The sequence below is a fragment of the Mustela putorius genome, unplaced genomic scaffold, assembly GCF_011764305.1.
Source record: "Mustela putorius furo isolate JIRA1106 unplaced genomic scaffold, ASM1176430v1.1 tig00003845_pilon_pilon_pilon, whole genome shotgun sequence".
NCBI classification, from domain to species: domain Eukaryota; kingdom Metazoa; phylum Chordata; class Mammalia; order Carnivora; family Mustelidae; genus Mustela; species Mustela putorius.
The window spans coordinates 21,326,301-21,354,195 of NW_025421998.1; the positions used below are offsets into that span (position 1 = coordinate 21,326,301).

The 27,895-nt window shown below is 39.1% G+C and overlaps 2 protein-coding genes across 4 annotated transcripts in view; one reads left to right on the top strand and one right to left on the bottom strand.

Moving 5' to 3' along the window:
- Window positions 1-27,895, top strand: part of FBXL13 (F-box and leucine rich repeat protein 13) — a 248,478-nt gene that overhangs the window by 107,034 nt on the left and 113,549 nt on the right. The gene's annotated exons all lie outside the window — the stretch shown is intronic.
- The window catches only part of LRRC17 (leucine rich repeat containing 17), a 31,136-nt gene continuing 14,931 nt past the window's right edge, over window positions 11,691-27,895 (bottom strand). For 2 of the 3 annotated variants that reach the window (XM_004739586.3, XM_013060458.2), the window contains exons 2-4: window positions 25,389-26,287; window positions 17,015-17,170; window positions 11,691-12,448 (exon numbers count right to left, since the gene is read on the bottom strand). In XM_004739586.3, coding sequence (XP_004739643.1) covers window positions 12,051-12,448; window positions 17,015-17,170; window positions 25,389-26,151 — 1,317 coding nt within the window. In that variant the 5' untranslated portion in view covers window positions 26,152-26,287 and the 3' untranslated portion in view covers window positions 11,691-12,050. The remainder of the gene's footprint in view (window positions 12,449-17,014; window positions 17,171-25,388; window positions 26,288-27,895) is intronic. The other variant, XM_013060461.2, reaches the window with a different exon arrangement.

Below are 27,895 nucleotides of genomic sequence, written 5' to 3' on the forward strand. Positions count from 1 at the left end.
GAGAAGAAAAGAGGCTCCACACCCAGCACAAAGCCCAAAGCAGGGCTTGATCTCATGACCCTGAGATCATGACCTGAGCAGAAATCAAGAGTCAGATGCTTAACTGACAGCTACCCAGGCACCCCAAAGAGTTTCAAAACTGTACATTTTTTTAATTGAAAAAGTAAAAATATACCAAATGGGATAATTCTGACTGGCTGCTGATGGTGAAAAGAGCTATAGTTTTTATATGATGCTGTTGTACTTGATCATATATTAAAGTGTCTTCTTGGTTTTAATACTTAGCCCATTGATTCTTTTGGATTTTCTAGGCAGATCATTTATTTCAATTCATTCTTATTCTTACATCTTTTTTTTTTTTTTAGCAGCAAGGATATGCAGCCATCTTGTCTTATTCTTTACTCTTTTTTTATATTTTTAATGAGAATAGTGTTAATATTATTACATCTTTTATTTCTGGGATACACCCTATATAGGGATATAACACTATTCCCTTTTTTTACAGCAGCCATTTTTGCTTATTCCTTATTCAATCTGGGCATGTCTGCCTTTAGATTTTAGGAACTATTAATTTCTGATCCATCAATACCATTTCTATTTTGTTTTACAGGGATATTACAGATTTTTGAAAAAAAAAACCATTTCTTTGAATTTGGATAGGAGAGGAAAGCTGAATATGTGCTTAGTCTGCCATCTTGAATGAATGTATAATTTTATTAGTAATAAAGAATTAACAAAATAATTGTAAACTTTAATGTGTTAGCCACCCAGTTTATAGCAGCATTATCTACAATAGCTAAATTATGGAAACTGCCCAAGTGTCCATCAACTGATGAGTGGATAAAGAATATGTGACAAATAAATACCCTGGAATATTACTTAGTCATTAAAAAAGAATGAAATCTTGCCATTTGCAATGACATGGATGGAACTAGAAAGTACTATGCTAAGCAGAATAGGTCAACCAGAAAAAGACAAATACCATATGATTTCACTTATGTGGAATTTAAGAAACAAAACAAATGAGCAAAGGGGAAAAAGAGGGAGAGAGAGAGAGACAAACTAAGAACAGACTCTTAACTATAGAGAACAAACTAATGGTTACCAGAATGGAGTTAGGTAGGGAGAGTGGTGAAATAGGTGATGGAGATCAAGGAATGCACTTGTGATGGGCACTGGGTATTACATGGAAGTGTTTAATCACTGTACTGTATACCTGAAACTAATTACACTGTATGTTAACTAACTGGAATTTAAATAAAAACTTCCAAAAAATGTGCTAGCCACACAAACTCATTCTCTGTCTCTAGAAAAATGGACTATTTAAAAAATCTGTTGTTTGAAGAAAGAAAATGGACTCAAGATGCAACATTCAAAGTTTTGGTTTGACCTAATATTTTCATGTTAGCAATGGTGGTTGAACCCTGGGGTGACTTTCTGAGAAATAAGGGCACTTATCTCTGGAAGATTTCATTCCTAGTTTGTTGAATTTTTTTTTTTTTAACATAAAAGGGTGTTGAATTTTGTCAAATGCTTTTTCCACATCAACAGAAATTTCTTCCTTCATTCTATTTTATATATATATATATATATATTTTTTTTTTTTTTTTTTTTTGGATGGACAGAGATCACAAGTAGGCAGAGAGGCAGGCAGAGTCAGAGAGGAGGAAGCAGGCTCCCCACTGAGCAGAGAGCCTGATGCCGGGCTCCATCCCAGGATCCTGGGACCATAACCTGAGCCAAAGGCAGAGGCTTTAAGCCACTGAGTCACCCAGGTGCCCCCACTGACTGATTTTTGTATGTTGCACCACCTTTGCATTCCTGGGACCAATCCCACTTGTTCATGGTGTATAATCCTTATTATATGCTGCTGTATTTTCTTTGCTAATATTTTGTTGAGGATTTTTGCATCTATATTCAAAAGGAATATTGGCCTGTAGTTTTCCTTTCTTGTGAGGTCTTGGTCTGGCTTCTTTATTTGGGTAATACTGGCTTCACAGAATGAGTTATGAGCTATTTTCTCCTTGTCTATATTTTAAAAGTGTAGTTGAATCTTCCACTGAAGCCATCCGGTCCTAGGCTTTTCTCTGTTGAAAGTGTTTTGATTGTTGATTTAATATCCTTATTTGTTATAGACCTATTCAGATTTTATGTTTCTTCTTGAGTCAAGTTTGATAGTTTGTACGTTTCTAGGAATCTGTCAGTTCCAGGTAGGTAACCTAATTTGTTGAGGTGCAATATTATCTTATAATCCTTTTTTATTTCTGTGAAACAAGTAATAACACATGTACTTTCATTTCTAATTTTAGAATTTTTAGTCTTCCCGCTTGTTTTTCTTAATCTGTCAAGCTATAGCTTTCTTAATTTTTGTTGATCATTTCAAATAACCAACTTTTTAGTTTTTTTATTGTAATAAAATATACATAACATAAAATGACCATTTTAACCTTTTTTTAAAATTTTTTATTTTTTTATAAACATGTATTTTTATCCCCAGGGGTACAGGTCTGTGAATCGCCAGGTTTACACACTTCACAGCACTCACCAAAGCACATACCCTCCCCAATGTCCATAACCCCACCCCCTTCTCCCAAACCCCCTCCCCCCAGAAACCCTCAGTTTGTTTTGTAAGATTAAGAGTCACCCATTTTAACCATTTTAAGTGTACAGTTTTGTAGCAGCATTAAGTGTGTTCGCATGGTTGTGGAATCATCATCACCATCTTCCTCCAGAACTTTTTAAGAGATTTTATTTATTTACTTGAGAGAGAAAGAGCATGAGTGGGGGGAAGGGCAGAGGGAGAGGGACAAGCAGACTCCCCACTGAGTGGGGACCCCCCCAATGTGGGGTTCAATCCCAGGACTCTGAGATCATGACCTGAGCTAAAGTCAGATGCTTAACCAACTGAGCAACCCAGGCACCTCCAGAACTTTTTCAAAAAGTGTTTTTTTTTTTTATGAGGAGGTGGTGATGCAACATGGGGGCTTAAGTGGGTAGGAGAAGAATCAATGAAACAAGATGGGATTGGGAGGGAGACAAACCATAAGTGACTCTTAATCTCACAAAACAAACTGAGGGTTGCTGGGGGGAGGGGGGTTGTGAGAAGGGGGTGGGATTATGGACATTGGGGAGGGTATGTGCTTTGGTGAGTGCTGTGAAGTGTGTAAACCTGGCGATTCACAGACCTGTACCCCTGGGGATAAAAATATATGTTTATAAAAAAATAAAAAATTTTTTAAAAAGTGGTTTTTTTTTTCCACTTACAAAACTGAAACTCTGAACCATTAACTATTACCCCCCCCCCCATTTCCCCTTACTCCCAACCTGTGGCAACTACCATTCTACTTTCTCCTTTTATGGATTTGACTACTTCATATAAGTGGATTCATTCCATATTTGCTCTTTTAAGCCCAATTTCTTTCATTTAGCATCATGTCTTTAAGTTTCACCCATCTGACAGCTCATATCTGGATCTCCCTCCTCTTTAGGAGTGAAAAATGCCCTGTTAGCTGTATATATCACATTTTGTTTATCTCTTCATCCATCAATGGACACAGGTTGCTTCCACTTTTGGCTGTTGTGAAACAATGCTGTTATGAACCTGAGTGTTCAAACTAGTTCAAAGTAGATACTTTGATTTGTATTGATTCTATTGGTTTTCTATTTTCTATTTTATCCCCACACCAATATTTATTAACCTGCTTGCATTGGATTTTCTTGCTCTTCCTTATTTTCTTAAGGTGGAAGCTTAGGTTATTGATTTGAGGTCTATATTCTTTTAAAATGTTGGCATTTACAGCTATAACTTTCCTAGTTTTTTTTATGTTTCCCCATAAATACCTGTTCTGATGCCTAGATACAAAGTCTGCTGGGAAGTTTGGGATGGAGAGGAAATGGGCAATATGAAGTTGCAATTTGTGTAGAGAATACAGAGAGGGCCAAACAATAAACAATTCTGTACTATGCAATGGCATATGTTCTTTGCATCAGATAATGATATATCTTATATATATATATATATAATATATTTCATATATTGTATCATATATAGAGATAGATGGATCTTAGGTAATTAGTCGAAGATAGCCAAAAATACTGCCTTAGGGTTTTTGATATTTGGGGGTTTACTTAAAAATATTTAGTATTTATCTGGGGCACCTGGGTAGCTCAATCAGTTAAGTGACCAACTCTTGAAATTGACTCAGGTCATGATCTCAGGGTCGTGAGATCAAACCCTATGTTGGGCTCCATTCTGGGTGTGGATCCTATTTAAGATTTTCACTCTCTTTCTCCCTCTTCCCTCCTACCTCCTCTTGCTCTAAAATAATAAATAAATTCATATTTATCTAGAGTGTAATTCTGTATTTCTTAGTACCAAAGTCTTTGTTGTGGAAAAAATTAAACATGCAAGCCTGAGTAGAACTTGACATTTTAAGGGGCGCCTGGGTGGCTCAGTTGGTTGGACAACTGCCTTCGGCTCAGGTCATGATCCTGGAGTCCCAGGATCGAGTCCCATATCGGGCTCCCAGCTCCATGGGGAGTCTGCTTCTCTCTCTGACTTTCTTCTCGCTCATGTTCTCTCTCACTGTCTCTCTCACAAATAAATAAATAAAATCTTAAAAAAAAAAAGGAAGTAAATGTAATAACTATCTCGTCTTTATATTTTAATTTGCTAAAGAGTATTTAATGAAATCAGTTTTAAATTCAACTACCCTGAATGAATCAAAGATAAAAACCCAATCTCAGCAATGTTTCATCTTTTCAATTTTTTCCCAACAGCTAAGGTCAATCTATTGATTATAAAATTATATTATTATTAATTATTATTGTATATAAAATTATACATTTTATTGGCAAGAAGTTTGACATTCTGATTGTTACCCTGAAGATAAATATTGGCTGATCATTGGGGCGCCTGGGTGGCTCAGTGGGTTAAAGCCTCTGCCTTTGGCTCAGGTCATGATCCCAGCATCCTGGGATTGAGCCCCGCATCAGGCTCTCTGCTCAGCAGGGAGCCTGCTTCCCCTCCTCTCTCTCTGCCTGCCTCTCTGCCTACTTGTGATCTCTGCCTGTCAAAATTAAAGAAATACCACCCTTTTAGTATTTTACTTGCTCCTTCATATACTCTTATCTGGACAAAATGACAAGACGGAAAAATTCACCACAAAAAAAAGAACAAGAGGCAGTACTAAAGACTAGGGACACAATCAATACAGATATTGGTAATATGTCAGATCTAGAGTTCAGAATGACGATTCTCAAGGTTCTAGCTGGGCTCAAAAAAGACATGGAAGATATTAGAGAAACCCTCTTGGGAGATATAAAAGCCCTCTCTGGAGAAATAAACTAAAATCTAACCAAGTTGAAATTTAAAGAAGCTATTAATGAGGTGCAATAAAAAATGGAGGCTCTCACTGCTAGGATAAATGAGTCAGAAGAAAGAATTAGTGATATAGAAGACCAAATGACAGAGAATAAAGAAGTTGAGCAAAAGAGAGACAAACAGCTACTGGACCACGAGGGGAAAATTTGAGAGATAAGTGACACCATAAGACGAAACAACATTAGAATAATTGGGATTCCAGAAGAAGAAGAAAGAGAGAGGGGAGCAGACGTATATTGGAGAGAATTATTGGAGAGAATTTCCCTAATATGGCAAGGGGAACAAGCATCAAAATCCAGGAGATGCAGAGAACCTCCCCCTCAAAATCAACAAGAATAGGTCCACACCCCGTCACCTAATAATAAAATTTACAAGTCGTATTAACAAAGATAAAATCCCAAAAGCAGCCTGGGACAAGAAGTCTGTAACATACAATGGTAAAAATATTAGATTGGCAGCAGACTTATCCACAGAGAGCTGGCAGGCCAGAAAGAGCTGGCATGATATATTCAGAGCACTAAATGAGAAATTAATTAAAAATTAAAAATTAGAACTACATTAAAAATTAGAACTACAGACCAATATCCTTGATGAACACAGATGCAAAAATTCTCACCAAAATACTAGCCAATAGGATTCAACAGTACATTAAAAGGATTATTCACCACAACCAAGTGGGATTTATTCCAGGGCTGCAACGTTGGTTCAACATCCACAAATCAATCAATGTGACACAACACATTAATAAAAGAAAGAACAAGAACCATATGATGCTCTCAATAGATGCTGAAAAAGCATTTGACAAAGTACAGCATCCCTTCCTGATCAAAACTCTTCAAAGTGTAGGGATAGAGGGCACGTACCTCAATAATATCAAAGCCATCTATGAAAAACCCACCGCAAATATCATTCTCAATGGAGAAAAACTGAAAGCTTTTCCGCTCAGGTCAGGAACATGGCAGGGATGTCCATTATCACCAATTGACTAGTACTATTCAACATAGTACTAGAAGTCCTAGCCTCAGCAATCAGACAACAAAAGGAAATTAAAGGCATCCAAATCGGCAAAGAAGAAGTCAAACTATCACTCTCCACAGATGTTATGATACTATATGTGGAAAACCCAAAAGACTCCACTCCAAAACTGCTAGAACTTGTACAGGAATTCAGTAAAGTGTCAGGATATAAAATCAATGCACAGAAATCAGTTGCATTTCTCTACAACAACAAGACAGAAGAAAGAAAAATTAAGGAGTCAATCCCATTTACAATTGCACCCAAAACTATAAGATATCTAGGAATAAACCAACCAAAGAGGCTAAGAATCTATACTCAGAAAACTATAAAGTACTCATGAAAGAAATTGAGGAAGACACAAAGAAATGGAAAAACGTTCCATGCTCCTGGATTGGAAGAACAAATATTGTAAAAATGTCTATACTACCTAAAGCAAACTACACATTTAATGCAATTCCTATCAAAATAACATCCATTTTTTTTTCAAAGAAATGGAACAAATAATCCCCAAATTTATATGGAACCAGAAAAGACCTCAAATAGCCAAAGGAATATTGGGTGAAAAGGAAAGCCAAAGTTGGTGGCATCACAATTCCGGACTTCAAGCTCTATTACAAAGCTGTCATCATCAAGACAGCATGGTACTGGCACAAAACAGACACATAGATCAATGGAACAGAATAGAGAGCCCAGAACTGGACCCTCAACTCTATGGTCAACTAATCTTTGACAAAGCAGGAAAGAATGTCCAATGGAAAAATGACAGCCTCTTCAATAAATGGTGCTGGGAAAATTCGACAGCCACATGCAGAAAAATGAAATTGGACCATTTCCTTACACCACACATGAAAATAGACTCCAAATGGATGAAGGACCTCAATGTGAGAAAGGAATCCATCAAAATCCTTGAGGAGAACACAGGCAGCAATCTCTTCGACCTTAGCCGCAGCAACATCTTTCTAGGAACATTGCCAAAGGCAAGGGAAGCAAGGGCAAAAATGAACTATTGGGACTTCATCAAGATCAAAAGCCTTTGCACAGCAAAAGAAACAGTTAACAAAACCAAAAGACAACTGACAGAAGGGAGAAGATATTTGCAAACGACATATCAGATAAAGGACTAGTGTCCAAAATCTATCATGAACTTAGCAAACTCAACACCCAAAGAACAAATAATCCAATCAAGAAATGGATAGAAGACATGAACAGACATTTCTGCAAAGAAGACATCCAGATGGCCAACAGACACATGAAAAAGTGCTCCAGATCACTCGGCATCAGGGAAATACAAATCAAAACCACAATGCAATATCACCTCACACCAGTCAGAATGGCTAAAATTAACAAGTCAGGAAATGACAGATGCTGGTGAGGATGTGGAGAAAGGGGAACCCTCCTACACTATTGGTGGGAATGTAAGCTGGTGCAACCACTCTGGAAAAACAGCATGGAGGTTCTTCAAAAAGTTGAAAATAGAACTACCCTATGACCCAGCAATTGCACTACTGGGTATTTACCCTAAAGATACAAACATAGTGATCCGAAGGGGCACGTGCACCCGAATGTTTATAGCAGCAATGTCCACAATAACCAAACTATGGAAAGAACCTAGATGTCCATCAACAGATGATGGATAAAGAAGTGGTATGTATACACAATGGAATACTATGCAGCCATCAAAAGAAATGAAATCTTGCCATTTGCAATGACGTGGATGGAACTAGAGAGTATCATGCTTAGCGAAGTAAGTCAATTGGAGAAAGAAAACTATCATATGATCTCCCTGATATGAGGAAGTGGAGATACAACATGGGGGGGTTAAGGGGGTAGGAGAAAAATAAATGAAACAAGATGGGATTGGGAGGGAGACAAACCATAAGTGACTCTTAATCTCACAAAACAAACTGAGGGTTGCTGGGGAGAGGAGGGTTGGGAGAGGGGGGTGGGTGAGAGGGGGGTGGGGTTCTGGACATTGGGGAGGGTATGTGCTATGGTGAGTGCTGTGAAGTGTGTAAACCTGACGATTCACAGACCTGTACCCCTGGGGATAAAAATACATTATATGTTTATTAAAAATAAATAAATAAAAGTTAAAAATAAATAAATAAATAAATAAAATATTGGCTGATCATTTGAGCTGTTTGGTTGAATGACTATAAGAGTTGTATAAAATCCTTGCGAGCAAAAATTCAGAATATAATTAACTCTAAATTTTTATCATGAGGGCAGAGGAGAAAAATACTTGCTATAATACTGTGACAATTAAATATGCAGAGTTTATGCTAAACACTTGAGCAAACATTTGGCAAGGGGACACAAGTAGTTTCTAAATTCAGGAGTTGTGCTGTTGTGCTTTAGTGAAACAGATACATTGGGGATGAGAAGCGCCACTTGACTGCGATTTTTCTCCACTCAGTGATAGGCAAGAGAACAGTTCAGAAGCAGTTTTGACTTGTGAATACCCCTGTAGTTGCCTGTTTATGTTTCTAGAACTTATAATAGTGAAATATTTTGAACAGAATTAGAAAGTAATTTGTCAGCCTCCCTGGCCCATTCGTGTTGTTGTTCATATTCACTCAAGCATCGATGCTGATTTGTTAGTCACAGATTACATCTTCCCCTCCACTCACCAATACCCCCCACCTTCTGAAGAAAGGAGCTTGATGTCTCATCAAATTTAGGCAAGTAGATTTTCAGTACTAACTTGTTTCTATTTGCCAGAGTGGGAGAAACAGATTCCTCAGAAACAGAATTTAATTAATCTTGGGTGTAAGCTCCAGAGGATGAATGGTCAGTAAATGAAAAATCTGAACTCCTTAATGCTAGATATCTTTCCAAAATAACCAGGCATTAGGTCAGAGATGACTCAGACTTAGGACTCAAGAGACCTTAGCTTGCAGTGAATTTTATTTAATTTAGAACAATTAGGGAATTTGAGGACTAGTAAGAAAGTTAAAACAAACAAAACGAAACAGAGCTTGAGTATTTATCTAAAATATTACGCAAGTATTTGGATAAATACTCATTATATTTAAACATGTATGCTCAAATATGTAGATCTCAGGATGATCTTTTTTTTTTTTTAAGGTTTTATTTATTTGACAGAGAAAACAAGTAGGCATAGAGGCAGGCAGAGAGAAAGGAGGAAGCAGGCTCCCCACTGAGCAGAGAGCCCGATGCAGGCTTCATCCTAGAACCCTGGGATCAAGACCTGAGCCAAAGGCAGAGGCTTTAACTCACTGAGCCACCCAGGATGATCATATTTTTGGCCAACACAAAATATACTTATTTTTTAAATCTCCTGACCTTCATCATCTATTGAACAGAAAGAAGGTCCAAAGGCAAGTTATTCAACTCTCAAGAAATCAGCAGAAGAAAATGTACCAAATTATTCATTCTATCATTGATCAACTCTGTTTCCCTGAAAAGTATAACTCTGATAGAGAGAAGGAGCAAATCCTAAGCTTTGAAAAATGTACTTTAATTTTGGTCCTGGGAGGATATTAGCAACTCTAACTTGTTTTTGGATGGTATGGATCAATTGCTATTGGAATGTGTTTCAGAGCTTCACTTCCCAGTAGATTTGGAAGAGGACACTGAATATAAAAATCAACCAATAAAATCTCCAACTAGCCTCCAAAAATGAAATCAGAGTAACTGGATCCTTTCTCTGAATCAGATTTCATCTCCTTTCTTTCTAGAACCCTTGTATCTGCACTGTGTGCCTCAGCCTCCCACCCAGGCTTTCTCCACCATCAGAACTGAAATAGGTCTACTGTCCTTAATATTCTACTCTGAGAGGTGGTGAACATTAACACTCTATTAATGTTTTAACAGCTGCCTTTAATACCTCACAGTGAATAAGGTGAGGATTTTCACCCCTAACCCAAATCACTGGTAAAATGGGCAGAGTGGTTAGAGCCTCACAATCCAGTCATTTCCTGAACCACCAGCTGCAGCAAATCTTCCAGCTTCCCATTCTCTTGGTTTTCTATACGTATTAGTACAGATTTAAATGAGTTGCACCAAAGACTAAAGGCTAGCTGCCCTCATAGGTGTTTTGGAGAAAAAGGCTTAACCTTTCTGGGACCTATTCCTCTCTCGAGGTCTGATTCTGCGAGTTCTGATGTGAGGGAGTCATGGCCAACGGTAACTTCTAGAATGCTCCGCACTCCTGCACAGCAGAAAAGGCTTCAGTGGACCTGAATGTTGGCTCTGCCACCTGCCAGCTCCATGAATTTGTCCAAGTGATCTAAACTCTAAGCCTTGGATTCCTCATCTAGGAAAGGCAGATAATATTATCTACCTCAGAGGGATCTTGTGAGAATAAGCAATAGAATACGTAGATCTTTTAGCACAGTGTCTAGCATCTAGTCGGTGCGTACGAAACACTCAATACTATTTGTCGTGTATCATCTTTTATGCTTTGTGCAGGTATCAAGTAAGACCAATTGCTAAACTCTGAAGGAATCCCTTGATATAAAAAATGAAAATGCATTCAACTCAGTGTGAAAGGGAAATTTCTATAAAAAAGAAAAAAGCGTCATTTTTAAGGATATGTATATATCATTTTTAAAATTTTTCTGATAGTATAGCTGTATCCAAACACTAGCTGATGGGGTTAGGCTCCAGGTATTTCCTCTTTTTCTGCTCATCCATTTTCCTGAGTGAGCTAATTTTGACCTGCAAACCCAAATCCTGGGGCTTCTCTGGGACACCCCCTCTTTACTCAGTTGTTGTTGAGATCACGGACTCCTGTTTGCTTCTGCCTCATCCCCAATCTTGACCCTGAATTCTAATTTCATCCTTTGCTTTATGCTTGACATATTAGCTTCGCAGAAAGGGCTCAGGTCCTTCCCAGTGGCAGGTGGATTTCTAGTCTGAGCTCTGTTTAAAAATCAGTGCTATTTCCACATCCTCTAGTGTTTACACCTCTTCATTACTCATGTTTCACACCATCTACAACTTCTTCAGAGTCCCGTCTTCTGACCAATCTCCAATATAATTCCCAGATTCTCTATTCATTTGCCTGTGACAATTCTCCTTCAGGTCTAGCTTGACAGTTTTTTATAAGAATCAGTGAAGAGTACTTGAGGATTTGGGTTTACCAGGACCTCGTTTTGGAATGCACAGGAATCTGAAATGGAATTTTATTCTATGTATATGCTGACTTATTAAAAAAAAAAAGTGGGAGGGGCAGAGGGGAGAGAATGATATTTTATGATCACTAAGTGTTCATATATTTTCATTTTGATCTTGAGGTATGCACAAGCAGCTATCACAAGGCATATAAAAATGAACCAAGTTTTTTTTTTTTTATTTTCAAAAAGCAGTGAAAACATTTATACAGGACATTATGAAATTCCAATGCCATCATTAGGACCCAACTCCTGCAGTTTACTGGTGCAGAATCATCACCAAAAGCTGGTCTGCAGGTAGGCAGGCAAGCAGGATCAAAGTATTCCCTTGAGTGCTAGAATTCTCTCAATAATAATACTCCTACTAATAAAGGGAACCTTCCCTTAGCTGGATAACCCGGCGTCAACAGGCAACACAGGTCATCCCAATGTAAACATGTGGTTTTCTGACACCGGAGGAGCAAATACAGCACTTGCTGGAAGCAGAACAATTTCTGCTTATCCCAGTATAGTTATCCCAGTATAGTGATCCTCACGCTTTGCTTCTTTGCTGCGTGATCCCTATGTATTCTTTCCCATTCGTCCTCTTCCGTATCCTGGTCAAATGTTTCAGGGTATGCTGGTAATTTGTCTTTGGGGCATTCTTCGAAGTAAGTGCGAATATATTTCCCCACGAACCACCCTTTGTACTCTTCAGGCATTTTGCATTCCAGGCCATTGTAGTGGACATTGTAGTGATGCTTTAACCAGTAGTAGAGGTAGTGGATATTATAGTCACATCTCCAAGGATTGTCTCGGAGCCATAAGAGTTTCAGAAAATATAAGTCTTCTAGTACTCCATAGTCAAAGTTTTGTAGACTGTTGTTGGATAAATCTAACTCTTCTAAATGTGTGAGTCCTAAAAAGGCGGCTAGAAACAGAAAATATTTATTAACGAGACGGGTAGCTGGGTCTCATCCAACCATAGGGCATATTATCAGGACAAACACAAAAAAGTAAGAGACTTAATTCGCCTGGTGTAAAACGAAGAAAAAGACTGCCCTCCTCTTCTTTTTCTCTGAGTTTACTTGAGAAAACTTGCAATTTTAAGTACTTTGCACTCTCTTTGAAATGCATACATATCCTTTACAAGACTAGGGCCAGGAATGTCTTTCCCAGGGACTGGAGAGCCATCTCTGAAATGTAAACATCAAGGGTGATAGCAGCCCTGTCTTCCCCTTCCTGCGGACCTGAGGGCCCTTGCTCCTTCCCAGTTGCAAAACTACCTCTTCATATAGAGATGGAGGTTGATTTTCTCTGGATAAAGCCAATTGGTCACCTCAATTACCAGATAAAGTGAGAGGCGCCATGTATGACAAATAATGCTGTCAAGTCCTCTCACTTAAGGACTAGTTATTCACTAGGGTTGTCTGCTTGGCTATATAAAAGGGGAAGATTTCTGTCTTTACAATTTCTCAGACGATTTCTTGCACAGTGCATTACATTCTAGCTGGATGCTTATTCAACAATAAAAGCTCCAGCTCCCCCCACCACAACTACCTTTGTGGAGAGAATTTCTGTGTTGGGAAATTCTGGTTTTCATTATATTTTTCTAACAGCATATACATGTCTAAATGCAAAATTCTGAAGCATGTTTTTACTCACACAAAGCTTTTTCCTGGATTTAGTTGACTAGAATACATTATTTTATTTGAAAAATCAGTTTTATGTTAGCTTTCTAAAAAATGTATTTTGGTCTCAACTGCATTTTTGAAAATACTCACTGCAAAGATGCCACACAAAAAAGCATGAATTAGGAAAATATTTCAAATGCAAGACATTAGTGCATAAACAATGAAAAAATGTGTATGGTGATGATTTGACAGTTCCTGGGATATCAGCAAACTCAAAATGCTGTGAAAACAGCCCTTTCTCTGTTTAGAGGGAGGGAATTATATCCCCGTAGAGTCCAAAATGAAACCGTTTTTATCAACATTTTGAAAACATCTGGTTGTGTTTTGGCAAACTATGGGAGCTGTCCACTTTGAATCCATATGTATTTAATTCTGCTGGAGGGTGGTTAATTAACAAATATTAAACATGTAACACAAAAATAAGACAAGAAAAACCTCTTTCTTCTCCCCCTCCAGGAATAAAAAAGAAATCTAAACCTAGATTATCCCTATTTCAGTTGATGTAGACTAACCCTGGAACTTACTGGTCAACTTTGATTTCAAATATTTTGTTCCTATTTCAAGCATTTTCTCATTACTGTTTTAAAATACCCAGGGCATACAACAATGCCCTTATTTTGAGTTTGGAAAATGTGCTCTAATACCAATACCATGAGCCATTTTCATATCATTTGTTTTCAGACAAAACTCATAATTTCCTCTAAAAAGAATTCTTTCTATTTTGGTGCAAAAGCAATAGCTTGGATGGGAGGGTTGGGAACGGGCAGGCGGCTGGGGAGGAGTAAAAGGTCAGCCCGTGCAATGACAGTTTTGAAGACACCGCATTTTTTCCCCCTATTTGCTAACATTCTGAGAACCAACAATCTCAAAATTTACTTTGCTCAAAACAAGTCAGCCCTTCAGACTGAAAGCATGTGAGAACATTCCTAGATTTTTTTTTTTTAAGTGCTGTAGTTTTTACTTAAACCCTACATATTTAAGTACTTGGGAAAGGTGGATTTCACCTGTTTGTTAAAGGAGCTCAAGCCCCAATAGGGTGTCTTCTTTCTCTCTTCTGCAACAAAGTCTGGCATTTCATGAGATAGTTATTTCACACCTTTTAAAACCAGTAAATCTGGGGCGCCTGGGTGGCTCAGTGGTTTAAAGCCTCTGCCTTCAGCTCAGGTCATGATCCCAGGGTCCTGGGATTGAGCCCCGCATCTGGCTCTCTGCTCAGCAGGGAGCCTCTGCCTGCCTCTCTGCCTACTTGTGATCTCTGTCTGTCAAATAAATAAATAAATAAGTGAAATCTTAAAACAAAAAACCAGTAAATCTCATGGCATTTGTGTGTATCTACCAACAAAGTAGTTAACTAAGTTTACTTTGGCACTGTTTCATCTCATTGGTCCTGAAATAAAGAAGGTCTTTCTTTAATCTTAGCATTTTTTAAAAAAATAAGTAGGCTTCGTGCTCAACACGGGGCTTGAACTCTACAATACTGACATCGAGTCGCACACTGCAGCCAGCTAGGCGCCTTCAAGGTCTTTTATTTCAAAACCTCTTTAGGTCATTTTGACTTATTGAAGAGCTGAGATACTTTTTGTTCCAGGAAAGTGGTTGACATTTGGTAGGTGTTCAACACATATTTGTTAATGTAGAAAATACTCTCCTGGGACTGAATTGAGCAAAGGAGAAAAGAGACTACTACTGCTGGTAACAAGGTCACCTTGTGGGTCCGCAAGGAAAACACACCAGGTGACGAGTGTGAGAGGACTTCCGGAGATCTCAAGGGTGGCACAGGAATCCTTGGAATTTTGGCAATTTCTTAACTGGTGAGGGAAAAATATCACTAGAAATAAAACAAATCCATTTTGCACTATTACCTATCTTTGCATTGTTTTCTCATTTTTCTCTAGTTTTACAGACTGTGCTCCCATTATAATGAAGATATTGTTGTACCATTCCTCACCACTTTAATAAATTTAACTTAGGCCATAGAATAACAAACATTTTAGTTTCTTTTAGAGGTAACTCTAAAACCCAACTGCTTGGATACTTTTGATGGGTGTAAGCCCAGGGTCCCGGGCTTACTTGCTTACATGCTCGGTCTTGAAGCTCTTTGGTTCTCATGCAGCAAGAGAGGAGGGTCTCCACCTCCAGATTCTTCCCCCTATGGCCTAGCTTTGTGGCCTAGCTTTGTGGCTGCCAGGGATTGACCTCCACACTAACGTGACGACGCTTCAACTGGGAGAAGAATGCCTCTGTTGTAGTCTTATTCACTGTGAAATGAAACTTGCTTTTGATCTCATAGTTTAAAGATACCCCCAAGTTTATGCCATCTATACAGGCCAAGATGTAAGTGTAGCATAATTGCTGTCATCATGGGAAAATTTTAAATGATCATTTCTTAATATTTTTAAAAAAGATGTTATTAACACTAAAATATGCCCTTGTAGCTCCGGAACATTCAGTCTCAACTTGCACTTTCTACAATGTTAAAATCCTACTGTTCTATTCATCGTATTAAGTTACCAGTAACAATTGAACTGAAGTAACAATTGAACTGAAGATATTTATGATATTAACATTGCATTATAAATAGTATTAAAATAATTCTTATAGATGGGATTTTTCAAACTGAAGTAGCACTATGAAGGCATGTATATTACAAATCAGATCAAAATGGCAGTAATTCTCAGTTCTTTCCAAATCCATTATGTTTATATAATGTACCATGTTTGTTTTCTCCAGAGGCTTTGTTTCCTATTAGCAAATGGGAGAAGATTTGAAGGTTGGAAAAAGAGAATTAATCTGGATCTAGCATTAGATAAAATACATCTGGCTCTGGCTTGAGCACATTTTATCTTAATTTATGAGCTTGGTGCTTACCAGATTGTTTCAAGTTTACTTTAATTTTTTAAAGGTTTTAAAAATTATTTTTTTATGTATTCATTTGAGAGAAAGAGAGCAAGAGAACATGGGCAGGGGCAGGGGGAGAAGCAGACTTCCCCTGAGCAGAGGGCCCGATGAAGGGCTCCATCCCAGGACCCTGGGATCATGACCTGAGCCGAAGGCAGACCTTTTTTTAAAGTTTTATTTTTTTAGTGATCTTTACACCCAATGTGGGGATTGAACTCATGATCCGAGGTCAAGAGTTGCACAATCCACTGACTGAGCCAGCCAGGCACCCCTCAAGTTTATTTATTGATTTTTTAAAGATTTTATTTGTTTATTTGAGAGAAAGAGAGAGCATGAGTGGTTGGGGGGCACAGAAAGGGTCCAAGGGAGAGGGAGAAGCAGGCTCTCTGCTGAGCATGGAGCTGGACCTGGGGCTCAGTCCCCAGGACCCTGGGATCATGACCTGAGGTGAAGGTTGACACTTAACTGACTAAGCCACGTGGGTGCCTCATCCCCTCAAGTTCACTATAAATAAGTCATTAAAGTCTTGCCTTAAACAAGTTGGGACTTAATGGATAGCAAAGAAAATGACAAATCTGAACTTCCCTTCAAAAATCACTACATGTTTAAAATATCACTGACCATATATTCTTATTTTTAAAATGTATTCTACAAACAATACTTTTACTTGGACAACTAAATAACTGTTGCTTAGTAATATATAACATTATAACCTTCATAAAGCAACATTTTGGTAAATATTTTTCAGCATGCCAAACAAGTTCTAATTTAGGCAGCATGTTTAATTTAAACTTTTCATTATTTAGCTTAAAAAAATAAATTGCACTTACTACAAATGTTGTCATTAGAAAAAAGAATCAAAGAATACCCATCACCCATTTCAAAGGCTATTCTATGGAACTTACCAGGATCTATGAATTCAATGCCATTGCTGCTGAGGTTTAATTTTTTTAGCTCATGAACATCTTCAAACTCCTTGGGTCGAAGTTGGTTGATTTTATTGTATGACAAGTCAAGTTTAACAATATCAGGAGGGATGTTGTTTGGAACTTTCTTCAGCTCTGGAAAAATTAGTAACATTCTGGTTATCGAGGTTTCCCCTCAACCCATATTCTCTGTCGCTCTTCCACCTGTGGTTGAAGAGTGGGCTCTTAAAGGGGAATGGAATTATCTAAAGCCAAAGAATAAGACTTAGGATGTGCTAACTCCACCAAAGCCCTTTGGATCAGGTGCATCACACGCAGAGGAATGGATATCACTCCTTGCTGAGTTGTTCAGAGAAATGTCTTTAAGGTGGTGGCAAGAAATTAAGAGGATAGCAGGTATCAGGTGAGGCACTGGGGTTCACTGCTGGCTCTCTGTTAGAAGCACCTGGGATGCTTGGGGAGGGGGGGAGAAGGCTAAAAGGAAATGAAGCCAATCACACCACTATATGTGTGTCCTCTACCAATGGCTTCCCACTTGCCCTAGGAGCTTTCACTATTAATTATTGCCTTTTTGTTATATTTTCATTTCATCCCTCTCCTTGGATTCCTTCTGCCAACAAAAAAAGCTCAGGTCTCTCCACCCTAAAAAAAGAACAAAAAGTTTTTCACCTTGATGGTCCTCAAGCTGCTCTCTTATTGCTGCTCCTTGGGTGCTACAATTTGAGAAAGCATAGTCTTGACTTGTAGCCTCTGCTTCCTCATCACCACGTATCCCCAGAATCCTTGTGATGTAGTTTATACACCACTACTCCAAGATGCCTGGATTCCTCAGGAACAACAACAGTATTGTTGTAACTACTACTATAGAAAAAGCCTCATGGAAGAAGAGTCCAGGTTCTTTTTCACAGCTGAATAGGAAAATAGGGTTCACCTAATTTGTCTCTACTATTTTTCTCTTTAAATCGTGCCTTTAAAAAATATAGTGATTACAGTATGTTTCAGTGTAATATTTGTCCTTTCTATCAATCTTTAGCAAAATACTCTAAGGTTTTATTTAATTTTAAGTAGGGAAGGTGAAAACTTGAAGAGACACATACCTGCTACCACAAAAGAAAATTAGAAGCAATAAAATGTCCAGATTAACTGACACCTGAGAAATAACATGGTCCAAAGGCTTTCTGAATAAAATTTGTTGAACTGGCTATAGTAAAATACACTTATAATAGGTGGTATCCATTTATCCATAATGTCCTTTTTTGGTACAGAATAATTGTTGATAATTTTTTTTTTAAATAGTAAAAAAACAAAACAAAACAAAACAAAAAAACAAAACCAAAAAACACCACAACACCACCTCTGTTATTTAGGACCTATCCCATAATATATTTACTTTCATAAAGGCTCAGGCTTATTTTTTCCCTCTTTTAATACTCAGAATCCATGGACCTAAATGGAATAGTATTGGTAGTTCCTTCTTTAGCATCCTCATTATTGCTAAATTTGCTCTCTCTTTCTTGATGGGATCTCAGTATCTTAATCTTTATGTGCAGGAACTGTTCTAGGCGTCTAAGAAGTATTAAGTGACAAGAACACTATGGGCTAAGTACTCTTATTATTCATTCTTATTTTACAGATGAGGAAACTGAGGCACGATTTTCCCATAGCCCTAGGATATAAATAGACATGCTAGCTTCAGAATATATACTTCTATCCACTATGCTCTGCCACCTATTCCTGGTAACGTCCTGCCTTGTTTATACTGTTCCATCTGCCTTAGAATTATCAAGGTTGGCAAAGGGTAAAGTTGGAATTAGGGACAAGTGAGGTGGAGTCAGTATAACTGGGGTGGCCATGAAACCTTCCTAGCTCTATATTTAAAATGACATCTCGGGATGCCTGGGTGGCTCAGTGGGTTAGGCCTCTGCCTTCGGCTCAGGTCATGATCCCAGGACCCTGGGATCGAGCCCCCCATCGGGCTCTCTGCTCAGCAGGGAGCCTGCTTCCCTCTCTCTCTCTCTCTGCATGCCTCTCCATCTACTTGTGATTTCTCTCTGTCAAATAAATAAGTAAAATCTTAAAAAAAAATGACATCTCAAAATTTTCAACTGGGCAATAAAATTAATACTACCTTTTCCTCAATGGTAAGTCATTCCATCAGACACGTATACATTTTACTGATTGCTTTCATTTTTGTCCCTTCATGGTGGAGGCCTAGGACAATACCTAATATATCCCAAATAAACAATGATATGTGGGAGACAGCTTCTAAACTGGCACTTGGTATTTCATTTTGCTAGCAGACTCTCTTCTACTGACTTTGATGAAATAAGCAGTCATGCTGGAGAGACCTATGTGGCCAGAAATTAAGGGTGCCCTCTGGCAAACAGCCCACAAGAAACTCGGACCCTCAGTCCAACAACCCTTGAGGAACTAAATTCTGCCAGTGGTAGTATGGGCTTGGAAGCTGAGTCTTTCTCAGATGAACCTTCAGATGAGACCACAGGTATGAGTCCTGGTCAATACACTGATGGCAGCCTTGTGAAAGATCTGGAAGCAGAGGACCCAGCCAAGCCATGTCTGGTTTCTTGACCCACAGAAACTGTGAGGTAATAAATGTGTGTTTTTTCAAGCCACAAAGTTCTAGGGTAGTTTATCATAGTCAGCAACAGATAATACATTGTAAATAATAACAACTAATTAAATGTTGAGTTAAATGATTTAAGGATACTAAGGACTCTTGTAATAAAAATGCCTTTAAAATAGGGAGCTCTTGGGGCGCCTGGGGCGCCTTCGGCTCAGGTCATGATCCAGGGTCCTGGGATCGAGCCCCGCATCGGGGCTCTCTCTGCTCAGCAGGGAGCCTGCTTCCTCCTCTCTCTCTGCCTGTCTCTCTGCCTACTTGTGATCTGTCTGTCAAATAAATAAATAAATAAATAATTCTTTTTTAAAAAATTAGGGAGTTCTCTTACTTTTTTTCTTTGGTAAGGCATGGTTCTGTTTGATCTAGAATTATGTCTGCCAATATATAATATATTATATATATATATATATAATAAAATATATTTTATTTATTTATTTGACAGACAGAGAGCCCAAGTAGTGTCTGCCAATATATTGAAAGGTGAAAGATTTTAAGACTTGAACTTATTATGATGTTGCAACAGTGAGGTGATCCTTCCTTTATGATTATCGAGACCCTAACTGGAAAGCTATATTCTCTTGGGTTCTACATGTAAACAAGGAGATGGAGATCTCAGCAATAATTAAAAACCATGGACACAACTGAAGACAGATCAAAGAAATAATTTTTTGACATTAAATGTTTGGAATAATTATTGAAAATGTCTGTGGCATCTTCTTGAAAGCTTTCAGAAGCAGAATAGAGTTTTATTTCTCAATACACAGGATCTCACCGCTTCTTAGTACTTCCACTGCTGCCATATTGGTCTATGCCACTATCAGCTCTTGTCTGGATTATCCCCAAAGTGTCCTAAACCCATGTGATACAGTGATACAGTCAAAACATAGATCATGTCGTTTTCCCAGATGGCTTCCAATCCTCCAGATGGTAGAATCCTCCAGTTGTTCCCATCTTACTATGAATAAAAGCTCAAGTCCTCATTAAGGTCCAGGAAAGCCATTAAGGACTATTGGTCTTCCTTGCCACCACAACAAGTATCTCATAGGTTCTGAAAAACAGTCTGTTTATTAGGACTTGCTTGCTGAACCCACATCTGCTAGGTTGGACATAGGGTGGATGACAGAGACCTCCCAAGCAACCACTGTATGACAAGCTGAAGTGGGTAAACCACAAATTAATGGGTAGAAAAAAATGTTTATGAGAACTCCCTGAAACCCAGCTTAAGCAAATGTGACAGGCCTGTGGATGCTGGAAAGGGACTATGAATTGCAGAACCAACTTTGGCATTGTCAGCAGTTAAGAATAGGGTAAAAATAGGATCCACAAGTAAAACCAGGAAATGCAACCCAAAGCCTTTACTGGTATGGCTTAGAAAAACATGGAAAAATCTTACTTGTAGTACTGATGGATAAAAAGTTTTTTAGTTCTTTTATCTTAAACTTGAATGAGAATTACAAATATTGATGCTAAGTGTGTGTGTCTTTGATAAAGATTATATAAATACAATGGTGCCAGGGTGACTCAGTCCTTAAGTGTCTGCCTTTGCTCAGGTCATGATCCTAGGGTCCTGAGATGGAGCCCCGCTTTGGGCTCCCTGCTCAGCCAGAAGCCTGCTTCTCCTTCTCCCACTCCCCCTGCTTGTGTTCCCTCTCTGGCTGTGTCTCTCTCTGTCAAATAAATAAATAAAATCTTAAAAAAAAAAAAAAAGATTGAATAAATACAAATTTCTCCAGGCCACAAGTCAAGTTTGGTCAATGCCCCATTTCTAGACCAGGCACCATGTAGTTATTTGCTGCTACTTAAAATTCCTGGTGCACATTCAAAAAAGACTTCATTTACTCTGTTACCACCCTTGACTAACCTTACCCCTCCCCAACCAAAACCTGCTGAGTTTGAGGAATAAATTGGAAAATGTTCTCCATGTAATTTCCCATTTAGTGTGCTATCTTAGTTGTCAGCAATGTCAGAACTGCCCTGAAGGCTCAGTAGCAGTAGGCAAGGAGCCACTAATGACTCTGATTTTACAAATAAAAACTTACTAATTATTGTTCAAACTAGTAGTGAAATTAACTTCAGAGACAGCTGAGAGCAATTTACCTGCATAATTCTCCCTGGCCCTAATCTTAGAAGTAAAATGAATCCTTAAAAATTACAAATTATTCTGGTAAATGTGAAGCTGGAAGGCAGTTTTCAGCTCTCACTTTCATGTATTTTTGGCAAATCCATTTACCTCAATATGGCATAAACATGACTTTCAACTAATCTCACATTTATTCCCTTTGAAAGACTAAGTTTTGTTGGCCAAGTGCCTGTCCCCCAGTGAATAAAGCTATTATTTCTTTTTCCTACTGTCCAACATTTAAAGCAAAATTAGTGATCTTTGAGGTCTGTGTGGTCAAACTGGCACATATTGGGGACCCTATATACACCATCTGACTCATCATCTGCCGGCCAGGAAAGGCACAACTCCTATGTTGGGGAAATCTGTATTTGGGTTTCCTGTGTATCTTCCTGAACGGGGTATATTATACAGAGCCTAAGAGGAAAGTCAGTACTGGGAGAAAGCCCCCAGAAAGCTTTTCTACATTTTTCTTGGTTAGTAGATGTGCCTAGGATCTTGAAGGAAGAGATGACACAATGGCCTGGGGACTGCCTGTGTGACCTTAGAAGGGTAACTTAGCTTCTGTCACCTCAGTGTCCTCCTTTATGAGGGTAATAGTACCATACTGCTCTTTGAGGGTTATGAGGAGTAAATTACATAATGCATGTGAACTACTATGTCTGAGGCACACGGAGCATTTAGTTGACAGTTAATACCACTAATTAATGCCACTGCTAGTTCTACTCTTGCTAGCATGTCTTAGGCTTCTAGATCGAACATGTGGAACATAAGCAAAAGTATTACTACAGTTTGGCAGGGATTCTGAGTATTTGACATTTGTTATCTATTTATAGAACGGAATAAGGCAAATGAGAGTAGATTAAATTCAGATTGTCATACTTGAATTCTAGTCATGATTTTTAATTCTATGTATTTTTATTTTTAAAGTTTGCTTAAACTATTGCTTTTGCAGGAGCAAAGAAAGCAGCTCAGTTATTATCAATCCATCTAAAGCATATGGCCCTGTGCTAGGCAGTACCTGGGAGGAGGTTTAAGACATAACCACTGCCTTTAAACTTATGGAAATCAACAATACACCATGATGAAAAAGAAACAACCAACTGAATCAATATTTATATCAACCATAGTGAAACAATCTATACTGATATTGAAAGACAAAACTACCCTTCATTTTGTAATAAGAGGTCTATGCTTGGATTTATGTAGTCATTAACATCTGGAGGAAGTTGACCTTTCATGGACAAGCCAGTATTGTTATATATACAAAATGTGTATTCCAGGAAACTTTACATTGTTTCCAGTAAATAATACAAGTATTTTAAAACAAGGGGCATTATCTGCACCCCAAATTTATGGGGCATATCTGGAAGGTTGTGTTTAGACAACAGTAAGTTGAGGAAAGAAAAAAATTTTAAAAGTATCTGTCTTTATAAGTTGATGTTTGCCAAAAGAAAATGAGAAAACAAGACAAGGGCAGAACTAGGCTCATTGTGGAGGGAAATGGCCCAAGAGCAGACAAGCTGTAAAAATGGAAGCCATTTCCTGTCACTTAAATTTTTTTTTTTTTCTTTTAAACTAGGCTCCACACCCAGCGTGGAGTCCAACACGGGGCTTGAACTCACAACCCTGAGATTCAATGCCTACCCAGCTGAGCCTCCCAGATGCGTCCACATTATCCTTAATTTACGGTGTAATCTAGCTGTAGAAATCTTTAGTTTTGTGTTGACGGCATTTTTCTCAGATAATCAATGAACCTAAGTCTACGTATTTTCTCTTTATCACCTGTTGCAGCAAGTGCAAATTAACTTTAGCTTGAGGGGAGAGCTTCAGCTATACCGAGGTATTTTTCTAAACCAAGTCTAGGATTAGCAGCTTTGTATTAGGTTTTTAAATAGATAATTTAGTTTTTAATCTAAGCATCACAAAGGCACTCTGAGTAACACATGCTCTTCAGGATGAAACACTAAGTACTCACTGTAACAACGTCAGGGAAATTCCACCTAATCTGGCTGCAGAGAAACAGCGTGTACTGACTTCTCTGGAATTCCTTAAAGCTTCCATTGTTGAGGGAGCTTTTTGTTTGAGCATGGTCAGATTAAGGAAGATGGCAGGATGAGGCAGACCAAGGTTCGAATCTTCACTTTGCTGCTTACCTGTCAGACCTCAACCAAATGATGGAACCCTTCCTGAGCTTCATTTCTCCCAGCTGTAAATGGGGATCCCACTACTTTCCTGGAAGCTGTGGGCAGCATGTGTGTGGGGTACCTGGAGAACAGTAGGTGTTCAGTGAATGAGCGCTTTCTCTCAAACTCAGAGGATCCTGGAATGGCATCTCCACGGTGATGATGCCGGGCTTGTTCTCCCATGGCCTCAGCTCATGTACATTTCACAGGGTGTTGTAGCAAGCACACCTTTCCATGTCCCATGGCCCTGGGTGTGCTCTAACCAGGTGCCCTTCTGGGTCTGAGAGAGAGGCTAAGGCTTGAGCACTTCTTTGCTGATAAATGAACACGTTTTCTCCTCATTCAGGTTGCCTGCTTCTTCAGCGTCAACAAATTCCTGCCTATGGTTCCCCTGAAAGGAGCCACAGTCTCTGCGTTGTTCTTAACCCCCTCTTTCTGTTCTCAAAGAAACAAAACAAAGCAAAACCTCCTAAAATAAGTGGAAAGAATGGTACCATGTTCTGGTAGGACCCTAATCCAATGACATCTAGCTTTAGTTGAATATTATGAATAAGTCATTAATTCATGCCAGAAATGAAACACACACTGTCCCATGGCACGTTATCCTAGAGTGGATTAGCAGTTCCCAGACCACACTTTGAGAACGTCTTCACTAGCCTGTCAGGAGCATCACTAAAATTTCCCATTTTCTTATTTTGTGAATTAATCCTGCACACGCAGACCCTCCTCAGTATCAGACCAAGACTGTGTAGGCGGTAAAACTCAGCAATGATTTTTCAGGAAGTAGTAAATACTCTGGAAAGATTTCCTTAGCCTCATAATTCTTGGATTAACTACTTCCAACTTAGCTCTTTCAATATTTTTAGGTTTTAATTTGGGAACAATAAAGATACAGGATGTTAGCAAGCGTTTATTAAAACCTCAAGACCAGTGTCTTGGAAGTACGCTGTGTGCTCACTCCGCTTCCCTCCACAGTGCTCCCACCTGTCCTCTTTCACGTGTGATTTCCCTTGAGGTACTTTCCCCACAGAGGCACACCATGTCTTCGATTTAAGTCACATTAGATAGGCAGCATTTGGATGTGTTTTTATACCCACTTGTTTACATAAATTATATTATGTGGTGATTTAAGATAAAAAGGGGTTCTTGACAGCCAAGCTTCTGATTAGCAAGAGTAGGATCCAACTGGCTACCCTTCCTGAGCATAGCTCCTGTCCTCCTCTGCTGTCCCCCAGACCACCAACCACGTTGAGTCTGAACCTGAGAAAAGCTTGCAGTAGATTCCATTGTCACTGGGGAAAGTCCTCAGGTGGAATCACAACGCGCCGCAGAGTGGAGGGAGGGTTCTCAGATTCAAAGAGCATTTGTAATCAACCATAAAAAGGAAAAACTAAGAAACTTACAAACCTTTCCGTTTGCAGTCCAGCGTTTGGATGGGAAACACGTAATTGTAGCAAAGAGAAGAATCCACCTCAGGCTTGATGACTGGGGGTCTCCTGGACACTTGGGGTCTCGGGTCTAACCGTTCGCTTTCTTCTTCGCTGCATAACTGTTCAGGTTTTAGCTGCCTCAGTTTTTTGTTTTTCAGTTCTTGGGGGCTTTCGCACTTGGCGTAGTTCCCCAGATTCCGGTTTCTTGGAATCTGCAACATGGAAATAAGCGTTTCCATCTCGCAAGTACAGTGCCAGGGGTTGTCGTAAAGACGCAGGTAGCTCAGGAGAGGCGTGTAAATGAACACCTCCTCCGTCAAGACTTTGATCTGGTTGTGCTGCAAGAGGAGAGTAGTCAGTTTGTTTAAACCAAAGAAAGCCTCGCCCTCAATTTTGGAGATCTCGTTCTGTTGCAGATCCAGGCTCTTCAGCCTTTTAAACTTGGAAAACATCTTGTTCTTCAGTATGCGGATCTTGTTTCTCGCTAACAGCATGTGCAGCAAGTCCTGAGGCCAGTCGGGCAGCACGTAAACTAGTCTTCTCTCTTGACAGTCTAAGTATTTCTCGTGGAGATACGTGTAGACTTCGCAGGGGAGGCCTGGTGCGTAGCGTTTGACCGGGCTGGAGCCTCTCCTGCTGCCGCCGGCCCGGCCATGATTGGCTCGGGCCCTGGGGCTTGGCTTGCGGAGCTCCATGGCTTTACAAAAGAAGAGCAGGATCACCACGGTAACCACGCGCATCCTGACATCCAGCTGGTCCCAATTACTTGGTGTGACAGGCGGAACAATGAAAGTATTCCTTTGAAATCCAAGCTTGGGCAATCTTAACTAATGCGGTTCAGAACAAAGAGACCCAGCTGAGGTATGGTGGGAGGCCCTAAATTGCAAGAGAAAAAAAATACATGAAGAACCATTGTGAGTGTTGTGTCATTAACAGCAGCTTCAAAACAAAACAACATTTATTTTCTTTATATATATTTTATTATAGTATAATTGATGTATAACATTATGTTTCAGATGTATAACATGATGATTGGATATTTGTATGTATTATGAAATGATCGCCACAGTAAGTTTTTTTTTTTTTTTAAAGCCAAGACATTGCAATTAATAAAGGCACATTCTGAACGGTGGTGTAGTGGGCCCTCCCACTTACCTGGTTCGGTGGCTAAAGGTTTGGGCCCTGAGCTCAATGAAGACTTTCCTACTCTCTTAACTATGTGACCTCACAGTCACATAGTCACATGGTGCACCTGGGTGGCTCGTCAGTTAAGTGTCTGCCTTCAGCTTAGGTCATGATCCCAGAGTCTTGGGATCAAGTCCTGCATCAGGCTCCCTGCTCAGTGGAGAGGCTGCTTCTCCCTCTGCCTGCAGCTCCCCCTGCCTGTACACACACACACACACACACACACACACACATACACAGTCTCTCTCTCTCTCTCTCTCTCTTTCTCTGACAAATAAATAAATAAAATCTTAAAAACAAAAGAACTGTGTGACCTCAGGCTAGTTATTTAACCTCATCTTCAGTTATCTGTAAAATGGGGCTGAGGACGTGGTGTAGTATTGTCAGGAAAATGAAACAGGCTCATGGGCAGAAGATGCTTATCAGTGCCAGGTCCTCGGGAAGTACCCCACAGTGCTAGGGGCTTAGCGTTAGGAAAACTGAAACATGTAATGTATCAGCACATTGGATTCAAGACAATCAAGGGATTCTTTATAGCCTTGAGACATGCAGGGGGGGGGGGGGAAGAGTAGATCTCCAGTGGTTGTCCTCCCCAGCTCATTTTTTTTCTTTCCTGGACTATCTCCCAATTATCCAACCACAATGAATGTGAGATCCAGAAATGCCCAAAGTATACTGCCCTGTCCTTGTCAAGTCTTGCATATTTTGGCTCAAATGTCACCTCAGCAAAACCTTTTTCCGAGGACTGTATTTAAAGTGGCACCTTTTCCACTTCCTAGCCACTCTCTACTCTCTTTTTAATTTTGTTTTACTCTCTTTTTTATCTTATTTTTCTCCATTGTATCTATCACCATCTGTCCAAGTAGATATTATACTTCTTTTGTTTACCATCAGTCTCCCCCACCTAGGATGTGAACTCCCCAAGGGCAGGAATTTTTGTCTTTTTTATTTACTGCTGTATTTTGGCACTTGCAGAGTTCCTGACACACAGCAAGTTCTCAATAAATATTTGTTGAATGCACGAATTACCTACTCTCAAGTAACAATTCTATAAAAATATTAATATCATCAGTTTAGTTATTACATTGTTTTCAGAATCTATTTTCTGCCTTAACAGGTATTACTAGTCTCTTCTAAGATTTGCACACTGTAAAGCACTGCTTTCATTTTTAAATTCTGAGAGTGATTTTGGTTTGCATTTATTACTTAGGACACAGTCCATTCTTGGAAGAGGAAGAGATGTTCAAAGTCGGTTTATAATGAGTAACATTGTTGTTGTTATTACTGTGGGGCTAAGTG